The sequence below is a fragment of the Carassius gibelio genome, chromosome B21 (genome assembly GCF_023724105.1).
Source record: "Carassius gibelio isolate Cgi1373 ecotype wild population from Czech Republic chromosome B21, carGib1.2-hapl.c, whole genome shotgun sequence".
NCBI lineage: Eukaryota > Metazoa > Chordata > Actinopteri > Cypriniformes > Cyprinidae > Carassius > Carassius gibelio.
The window spans coordinates 24,926,857-24,937,320 of NC_068416.1; the positions used below are offsets into that span (position 1 = coordinate 24,926,857).

The following is a 10,464-nucleotide window of genomic DNA, read 5'->3' on the forward strand; positions in this document are numbered from 1 at the left end:
AGCTTATACACAATTTATGTATGACTTACTTTCTTATGCAGAACACAAAGAGATATGTTTGGGACTAAACATTATGGAACCCATTGTTTACATCTTATGAACAAAAAACACAAAATATCTTCTTTTGTTTTCCACAGAAGACAGTACATCAGTCAGGTTTGAATGGTGTGAGGATGAGAAAATGAATACAGAATGTTTATTTTGATGTGAACTATCCCTTTAAGAAGGTTGGTTTGAACAGACTTATACTTTCCTTGTAATTACATATTAAAATTCACTTTTTCATTAACTGCCAAATATGTAAAGTATGCAAGCTTCTTTTTCTAGTAAGTTTCTGTTTCTAGTAATGTTTGCTTCTGTTTAACTTTCATTTTCTCATAAAGACCCTCCCCTTTTATAAGCTATAAAGTGAGCACTGAGAGAGAAACTCCATTTCATTCTCCTCCTGATCAAAGATGGATCTGCAAACCTCAGTTTTTCTTCTGTTCAGTCTCTTCACCGCAGGTACAAAGACAAAGAGTGTTTGTAATGTTATTGAGTATAAATACGGATCACTGATGTTTCTCTCGCTACTCTCTCTCTCTTTTATTACTAAAGGACACACTCTCAGTTGTTATGTGTGTTCGGGTGTGACGGGGTCTTGTTCAGATCAGACGGTAAAAACATGTCCCAGTGGATCTTACAAATGCGTGAGTTTAACAGCAGTAACAAAAGATGGTAAGTCCATGATGGATTGAATTTTTTTATTATTATTATTGGAAATATAACTTCTGACAAAACTGCAAATTTCATCACAAAATGTACAAATCTAATCACCGAATGTTCTTTTCAGATTTCTGTTTATTAGTTTTCTCACAAAATGTTACGTCTACAATACAATTTATATTTAAAGTTATTAAAATTGAATCATTATTTGAAATGAGAGATATGCTACATATTGATGTTTAAAATTATTTTTACAGTCAAAATAATGTGCAGTTGAACTGGTCTATCCTGAATCATTCATGTTTTAGGTGCTAAAATCAAGTTTAAAGACTGTGTTCCTGACTGTGCAAGTGGATCCATGAACCTCGGCATTATGAGGTCATCTTCAGTGTGCTGTAACACAGACGGGTGTAACGTTCAAGATGCTCCAGGTACATTGTTTCACTGACCAAATTTGCGTTTGTTCAGTTTCTCTGACGCAATCCTTTTTGTTTAAAGCGCTATATAAATAAAGATGACTTGACTTGACATTAAAGTCGACTCTCACTTTACTTCCAAAAGACATTCAATCAGGAAATAAAATAGAGAGTGCAGGTTTTCAGTTGTGAATTGATTGAATGGAGCAGCTAATAGAGTGTTATTTCATTACATGTTATATTTTGTACAGAAAATACAATACTTTTTTTATCCTGTAGATCCCAGCACTAGAACCCCCAATGGAAAGACTTGTTACTCCTGTGATGGACAGAGCTGCTTAAACAAATTGAGCTGTACAGGGAATGAAGAGCACTGCATTAATGGAACATGTGAGAATCTGGAAAATTAAATGTTTTTATTTTATCTCTCTTATGATTGAGATTTTGATACAGAACACATTTACCAGTTTCCAGCTTAGATTAACCACTCTTTTCATTCTTTCCATCAGGGACTGTCAGTGGCATGTCCATCCTTGTAAAAGGCTGTGCCTCTAAATCTATCTGTGATGCTGGATCATCGGATATATATGTTAAGGGGATCTCATGTTGTCCAGGGAATCTGTGTAACGGTGTTCAGAGCGTCTCTCAGAGCTTCCTGTTCCTCTGCCTTTCTCTGCTCTCCTTCATCCTGCTGCACTGAATCCAGCAGATCTTCACATTCACATCCAAAATTGGACACACTGTACTGAATATAGAGCTTGTTTTTTCACTGTATAATGTATCTTTTGTGTCCTGATATGTTTTTGTCTGTGGCATTCTGATGTGACATTTTATTAAATAAAATACTACACCTTGTTTCTGGGGTTATAATTAGCTTCTCACACTGTAAAAAAAATCTTTTTTTATAAGATCATTATCTTCACAACAGACATATGAAAATTACTTATGTAAAGAAGAAAACACATTTTTTTAAACAATATTTGGATTCTCACTATTGGAATAATGTTCAGATCATAAAACTAATAAGTAAAAAAATTAGATATGAGAAATAATATCTTGCAAATACCTTTTTCCCCACTTATTTTTCACTCAGTATATTGTATAACTAGCATGAAAGGTCAAAAGTATAAGTGTTATACATAATGTGATCCACATTTCACAGTTCGATTTCATAACTATTACATGGAACCTTCTTACTTACACTCATTACTATAATATTAAAGGTTACATTTTTATTTTTCCCCCATATTTAATTATTGGCCTTTGTTTGTAAAGGTTAATAATAATAACAGAGCCCAAACTATCATATTAAACTTCTATTTATTTTCTAATATAATAAACAAAAATTGTACATGAAAATTTAAATTTCACATCAGGCAGGTTCTGAGTAACTTTGACCCAGAAACAGATTAATTGTATTGAATTTGTAAGAAAAGTCCTGTTGGTTTAAAAACAGCTTATTGAAGGCTGTCTGCCAAAATGAAAGCTTTGGGAATGCTCTACTATGCTCTACTATTATGTAATAGTGTGCATAAGCACTGCCTCCGCAGAAAATGATCAACACCTGCTTATACACTAAACAAAATTATAAATGCAAAACTTTTGTTTTTGCCCCCATTTTTAATGACCTTTAGTCAAAAATCTAAGTCTTTTTCAATGTAAACAAAAGGACTATTTCTGTCAAATATTGTTCACAAATCTGTCTAAATCTGTGTTAGTGAGCACTTCTCCTTTGCCGAGACAATCCACCCACCTCACAGGTGTGGCATATCAAGATGCTGATTAGACACATGATTATTGCACAGGTGTGACTTAGGCTGGCCACAATAAAAGGCCACTCTAAAATGTGTAGTTTTATCACACAACACAATGCCACAGATGCCGAAAGTTTTGACGGAGTGTGCAAATGGCATGCTGACTGCAGGAATGTCCACCAGAGCTGTTGCCTGTGAATGTTAATTTCTCTACCATAAGCCGTCTCTATGATGATCATGTTTTGTAAGTCCCTATAAAGAGTGTATGTTGAATATAGTAAATCTAAACCTTTTTCAGCATTTCTTGTTATCCAGTCTGTGCATCCTGAAGACAATTGTTGGATGATATTGTTACACAAACGTCAAAGAGTATTTGTATTTCTGAAGCAATGCACATCATAAACATGAGTTTTATTTGTGCAGATTTAAAATAGCCTGGACATATTGGTGGACTGCATAAGCTTACAAAACAGTATATATATTTTTGCATTTCTAATGCATGCATATAGGAGCTCTTTATAGTAGTTATGGATCAGATTCATATGAGATGATGCAGTTTGTGAGAAAGTTACACAGTGACATCAGAGGTCTGAAATTTAGTATAAACTAATGTTTAAACATTAATGTTAACCTACAACAAGTAACAAAAACCCCTGCTTATTCATTTATTGTATCTGTGGAGCAAGAACAAAAACATAAGTGTCTAAAAATGCATGTTTAAATTTAATGTTTACGTTCTTTTTTATTGCAATGAAAAGGAAGGGAAAAACTACTCAACTATTTTTTATTTATTTATTTTTTTATTTTTATTTTTTTGCAATTGGGTTTTTCATAGTGTAGCAGTATTTTGTTGATTATTTGTTTAATAAAATACAGGTCGGTTCCAATCCCTAAAGCATGATAAAAAGCAGTAGACCAACAAAAGAAGCTTTATTTAGTTATGCATGAATTGAAATGCATGTGACAGTTTTTGTGGTTGTCTTTGCTGCTGAATCTATTACAAGTAAAACAGGATGTAGAAAGCCAGAGGAAACTTCACTTACACACGCCATCTGATCAAATAAATTACTTAGTAAAAAACGAATTGCATATTAATTGTTGATCAATTTCATCACAATAAAAACATTATTTTTCTTGCTGCTCAAGCTTAAATTCAGCAGTGCTCTGTAAAAAACATTGTTCTTTAAAAGTTGTTTTTACACAAAGTAAAGGGTCTGTTTAGGATTCTTTATTCGCGCCTTTTTGTTTTTCAAATCTGAAACAGTAAAAGTCACCTCATGTTTTTTTTACGTTGTGAAGAGCTCTTTGTCCACTTTTGCTACTTTTGGCCTTAATAAACATTACTGTTTTATAAACATTTACAAATGAATGGAACAAATGGAAGAGACACACTGTAACTATAAACTCAATTGTGTATTTCAGATAGGCTACCAGCAGGGAAAAGGTCACAGTCTGCAGCTCTGTAACTAAATTTAAATTATTGCAAGACATGGAGCCCCCTTCAATTTGCAAATGCCCCCATTGTTTGAGAACCGCTGTTTGAATCAAACATATAGCTTGATGTTCTGTTGTATTAATCATAAACATAAATAAAGTAAAATTTTATTTGATTATTTACTTACATTACATTTGTTAATTTCTCAAAACACATGAATAAAGTGGGATTTTCCTCAGATGATTACTAGCTATAGCTTTGTACCCAGCAAAATGTTAAACTCAAAAAAAGATTTTAAAGCAGAAAGCTACCATAAAGGACTTACATGTGTGATAATTTCCTGTAATGATAGAACAAGGAAACACAAGCTATATTCAGAATGTCAGATTGTGGCTTTGCTGCAGAATCTCCAGAGCTGCTGGATTTAGTGCAGCAGATTTAGTTACACAGGTTCCCCTTACAACATGAGATGTCCTGAAAAGATTAACTAATGTTTTAGAATCACAAAAGGCTTTAGAGACACAGCCATTTCCCACAGTTGGCTGCCCTTAACAGACCCTGATAAAAAGAAATAAATATAAGATTGAGTCAGTCTGAGTTAGTATGGGTAAATGTGTAAATGTGCCAATGGTAAATGTGTACTGTCAAAGTTGAAAAATTAATGATAAAAAAAGCACCTCTTTTTTCTCACCTGTTGCTGTAATGCAGCGGTCTTCACTCCCTGAACAGCTCAATATGTTTGAGCAGCTGTATCCATCACAATAGTAACAGGTTTTTACATTGCGAACAATTGTATTGGGATCTACAAGAAGGAAACATTAAATTATTATTATTATTCTACAAACATAACATCTAATGAAACAACACTCCATTAGTTGTTCTAATTCTTGACAGGAGTCCCACTCTATATTTTGTTCCTGATTAAATGTCATATGAGTGATGACTTGAAAGTAGTCATTTGCACCTGGAGAGTAAAGTACAATACCATTTTTCTGGAAATATTACAACTTTAATCTCGTAATATTTTTTGTATTTTTTTTTTCAACGTGTAAAACGCAGTCGGCAAACAGACAGTAAGCCTTAAGTTTAAGGTACTTGTAAGAGCCATTATTTCTTATGTAATTCTGTTTATTACAACTGGAAGTAATGTTGGTCTGAATGAGTATATAGGTAGGCAAAGAGTAAGAGAGGGCAGGTGTGTAATTAAAGGGAAGCACAACATTTTTTGACCGTGTCTGGTGGTGAATATGTGGAAACATTTGATATTTTATGTGCATTGTGCAGCAGAACTGTGAGTAAAAATGACCAGTACAAGCTGTGATGAATAAATCTGATAAAGCATTATTTGGAGGATGATGTTTTGTTTGGATCTCTAACTAACTAACGTACCCTACAACACCTCAAGTGACAGAATTATTGGTAATTATGTCACTATAGTACTTGACATTGATAATTGGAATTTATAAAAAAAAAAATCAGCCCAAGATAGTTTCCGTTCCCTTTCGAAGGGAACTTCGACAATACGTCATCGACGTTATGGGGAACGCCTCAGGCGTGACAGGTGTCTGAAATCAAATATCAACTCACAGCAATCATGCTGACCGGCGACAGCCATGAATCATCAGCTTGAATGATGAGAGTGCGACCTGGATATATAAAAAGGGCGCCTTGAAACCATGACAATATCCTTTTCGTCTTCAGGGACTGTTTTGTCTGATTTAAACGTCTGCTTACAGCGAAAATGAAACACACATCTAAGGCAAGTCCTAAAAATTTTGTGAAATGTGCTGACATGTGCCCAAGATATTTGTCGCCGGGTGACACTCACGAGATGTGTGTGTACTGTTTGGGTGAAGAGCAGGCACAGGATGCTCTTGAGGGAGCGTCCTGTGCAAATTGTGAGCGATTTCCTATGAGAACGCTCCGCTCTCGTCGGGCTCTCTTCTCGAGGGAAGAGAGTTCAGCATCTGGTCCTCGCGGATCGGGTCCTGCTCGTGCCGAGGCAGAGTGGCGACGCGCTTCATACATGAAGGTCTCCCTGAAAGACAGCGGAGACCAGGACAGCTAGAGCCCCAGATAGAGATCCCCTGTAAAGATCTTATCTCAGAGGAGCACCAGGACAAGACCACAGGAAATAGATGATTCTTCTGCACAATCTGACTTTGCTGCAGCCTGGAATTGAACTATTGGCAGTGCCGCTGCTAGCCATTTTGGTGCCCTAAGCATAATTCCTTTATGATGCCCCCAACCCCGAGCCCGAGAAAGACTTTTGTTTTTGCCAGTTTAACTTTTTATTACCAAACATAACTCAATACCAATAACACATGTCTGTGGTCTTGGGTGACGGGATAGGGGGAGGGGGGGTTATGTGTTGGGGGTGTCTGTGGTCGGCTTATCATATTAGACTTCGTAGCCTATAATAAAAGATAATGAATTTCAAACCTTAACTAAACACATTTTTATTCAAAAGATCAACCGTCTGTCATTACTCTTCAGTCTCCCACAAGAAACAGCAACATTAAAATCATGAACTCAAATGTCATTGTAAAAAAAAACAAAAAAAAAAACAATGACTGTTGTAACAGTGCGTAAATCAGACCTTTCTGTAACGCTAACGTTAATAAGCTTAAACGAAAATAACGAAATCATTGTGTAGCGGAGTATTTTTTCTACACAGTGCCGCGAACTGTCAATCACTCCTGTACGCGTGCATGACTGACTGTCCTCCTCGCAGCTGCAGCAACTTGCGCTCTCTACATCAAGCTTCAAAACAAAAAGGGGACAAAAAGATAATATTGTCTTTGTGCATAGGCTATAGATTAATTAGATAAATGAATATCTAAATTTGTGCCTTGCCGTCTACGGTATTTTTTTAGAACTTAGAAAAAAGATGCTGCAGCCAATGAGCAGCCAGCGGGGGCTGCAGGACGACTCAACCTCCGCAGACAGTTTTTTATGTTTATCAGGCAATAAATACTCAAGATTTTGCTTTAGTATAATTTTCGGGACAATTAGGGCCAGATTCGGGAGTCGGGACAACAGTTTAGATTTCGGGACGTCTGGTCACCCTACCTGAAAGAGCTGCATTACTTCATTAGGTTGAGTCTGACCTGCAGTGATATCATTCACATTTGGTGAGGTGTCAGTTAGCGAATCATCTGATTTTGGTCTTGTTCTTGCAGTATTCAGAGTCTGAAGCCAAGTGAACATGTTAAATGTTGTTCACTGTAAATGATTATTAACCGAACCGAGTGTGGTGTACACTCATAACGAGTTTCACACACTTTATCCGGCCACGTTGAGTTGTTGACACTTAACAGTGGGAAAAGCGACACATGCGCTATTCACTTGTATAACTTAAGGGTGAATAGGTAATGTAGTTACTGCTCTCGGTGGGATGAATTAGGAAGCTTGCATTGTGAGGAGCGCTCTGAAAATCGGCAGTGCAGGTAAAAGATTAAAACAGATGTCCAAATGAGCGTACCGGTACGCTAAAAGCACGTTCTGGGCGCACGGAGAGGTGGCGGTACGCTCAAGAGCTATATTTGGAAGTGGCGGTACTGAGTAGCGGTGCGTACCGGCCCACTTAAAGCACTGAATATAGTATAGTCTGTAAACCCAAAATCAAAAACAACAGTAAATGAAATGAAATCAGAAACCACAATAACTTGTATACAGAATGATAACTTGTATTATTTATAAAACAATAAAAAAAATACAACAACAAATGTGTGTGTGCGTTATCAGTGTACGTGTATTACTTGATGAATTAAGGATCACCAGTTCTGTCCATTCAGTTCACGTTGCTGAGCTCAGATTAGGGTTCAAATTCACAGGAAGTAAAGTTCCTTTAGGTTCAATATCAAGCAAGGTTCTAGAAGGAGAGATCCATAGGTTGTAATTGTACAGTCCTACCAAAGTGCTGGATTCAAAGGCACTCCGCACAAATCAAATGAAGATCACCAAATTCAAGCTGGGTGGCTCGCCATCTTCTATCCAGAAGAGAGAATTCAAGGAAAAAACCAAAAACCTGGCCGAGATTCAATGAATGTTTTTTCATTAGCAAAAAACCAACAAAAATGCAGATAATGATTCTTCTGCACCTCTTTCTGGTGCATATGCTCCTTTTCGACTCTTTTAACCAATAACAATGACAATTTCGCCAAGTTTAAGCATCTTAATTGTTCACGGCTCATAATCTTCGTCTCAGTCTCCCGCTGCACTCTCTCACACCCATTCTGTGTATATAGCAGGGCGGAGCTTGAAATATTTAACCAATCACAAATACCTGTTCAGGACTGCTCAACAATTGCTAGGCAGATTTTCTAAATTCAGGTTTTATGCAGAATTATGATTGAAGGAATATATATATATATATAATATAATAAATGATTAACCTAAGAAATGATAAAAGTTACATTCCTATTAGAACTTCTTATGGGGGTTACAGTAGGTTGAGTGTTTCACAGCCTCTCAATCAAGAAGGCTGTGGCTCCTCCGAGCCACCAGGTAGATCTATGCTTGTAGGTCGGCCCTGACCCGGGCCGCCTCTGTAGCTGGCCTAGGCTATGCTAGGGATATTGGAGGCGTGTTGCTAAGTATAGCTGCCGCATTCATTATGTGTTAGGCTTCCTCCCCTAGATTTCAGCCTCCTCCCTTAAATGGGAGTTGTTGGCCTAGGCCCGCCCCTTTCTCTGCATTCAGGGTTGATAGAGTAATGCAGGGTGGTAGCTGAGGTAGGATCAGTCTGGCAGGGTTAGGCTATCTTTCGCTCTGCAAAGTGACAGTTCGTCAGACCCTGCCGAATAGAGATGTTTGGGCCTCTAGAGCTGGCTCCACTCAGCCCGTTGAGCTAATCGCTCGACCGCTGGGTTGAAGTGGGTTGGCTTGCAATTTAGTCCCCCGCTCCCCTAGGCTGGGCGCAGGACAAATCCCTGTCACCCTTTGGAGCCACTTGCAGGCCCGCTATATATATATTACTATTAACACACTTAAACAAGTCATTTCATCTTATAAATTTTAGGTTTGTTTATTTGTTTATTTATTTACACTGTTTCAAGCATTAATGCAAAATAGCAACAAGAATCTTTGCAGAAACAGGTTAGTTATATTTTCAACATTGTTATTGATATTTATTGATACCATTATGATTAATTAGTGAATACAAATTGAAATGTGAATTGAAATTTACATCTCTAAGCAATTTTATCACATTAAGCAACATTACTGTTATTCATATTTTTCATCCTGTAAATAATGATAATTATACTACTAATAATAATAGTAATATTCATAATAATAATAATGATAATACTAAATGAACCTGATTAATACAATGACAACATGAATACTACACAATTATGAAAACAAAACAAAAAAACATTGAGCTGTAGTCTTCAGTAAGATTTCCATGTCAGCAAATACAAAGGTGTTGTTTAGCTTTGCTGCCACCTGCTGATAAATTATGCTAAATTCAGTTTTATTATTCCAAAGACTTGTTTCAACATTGCGCAAAAGTTCCAAAGGGGAAAAAACAAGCTACAAGTATATAACTATATTTTCTTATATATATTATTAATGTATCAATGCAACCTGCATGTCTGCTCGGAGATACATTTTTGCAGGGTTGCCCAAAGAAAGAGAGAAGAAAAGGTATTCATTCATTTAGTCTGTTATTACCACTCTCCTGGAGATGACAATCTCTTATATTACAGGAAGGTGTGAATACTGTGGGGAAGAAGAAACAGTGGAACACATTAGGGTTTACTGTCAGAAATACAAGGATGAAATTATTGTTCTAACTTTCTACCTAAATTTAAAAATAACTAATTTCTGGAAGAGGATATATGCAGCCCCTAAAGGGACATTTGCACAAAAAAAAATAAATAATAATAATAATAATGAAGGTATATTAATGCTGAAGGCATCAACACAGCTCAGTCTACAGAACCTAGCCTAAACCATGTACAAGTCAGGCAACTATGATGCTGAATCACACCAGGGGCGGAGTTAGTGCCGGTGAAACAGAGAATACTCATTTAACTTCCCAAGTACATTAAATTAAGAAAAAATGCACGGTGGAGCTTAGACTAATCTTTGTATTTTTTCTTCAGCAAAATTTGGAGCCATTTGACTTCTTGCAGAAGGCTGTGTC

At 36.5% G+C, this 10,464-nt stretch overlaps 1 protein-coding gene and 1 long non-coding RNA gene across 2 annotated transcripts; one reads left to right on the forward strand and one right to left on the reverse strand.

The window, feature by feature from the left end:
• The first annotated feature begins 383 nt into the window (after positions 1–383).
• On the forward strand, positions 384–1,976 carry LOC127985366 (phospholipase A2 inhibitor and Ly6/PLAUR domain-containing protein-like). The gene is made up of 5 exons (XM_052587355.1): positions 384–504; positions 598–717; positions 1,014–1,136; positions 1,401–1,511; positions 1,631–1,976. The coding sequence occupies exons 1-5, from the start codon at positions 456–458 to the stop codon at positions 1,819–1,821; spliced, it is 594 nt and encodes a 197-aa protein (XP_052443315.1). The 5' UTR covers positions 384–455; the 3' UTR covers positions 1,822–1,976.
• Positions 1,977–3,788: 1,812 nt separating this feature from the next.
• LOC127985367 (uncharacterized) lies at positions 3,789–8,537 on the reverse strand. Its single transcript, XR_008160644.1, has 3 exons — positions 8,072–8,537; positions 5,002–5,112; positions 3,789–4,868 (listed from the first exon to the last, which is right to left on the reverse strand). It is a non-coding gene; the product is annotated as an uncharacterized LOC127985367 (long non-coding RNA).
• Between the last annotated feature and the right edge of the window lie 1,927 nt (positions 8,538–10,464).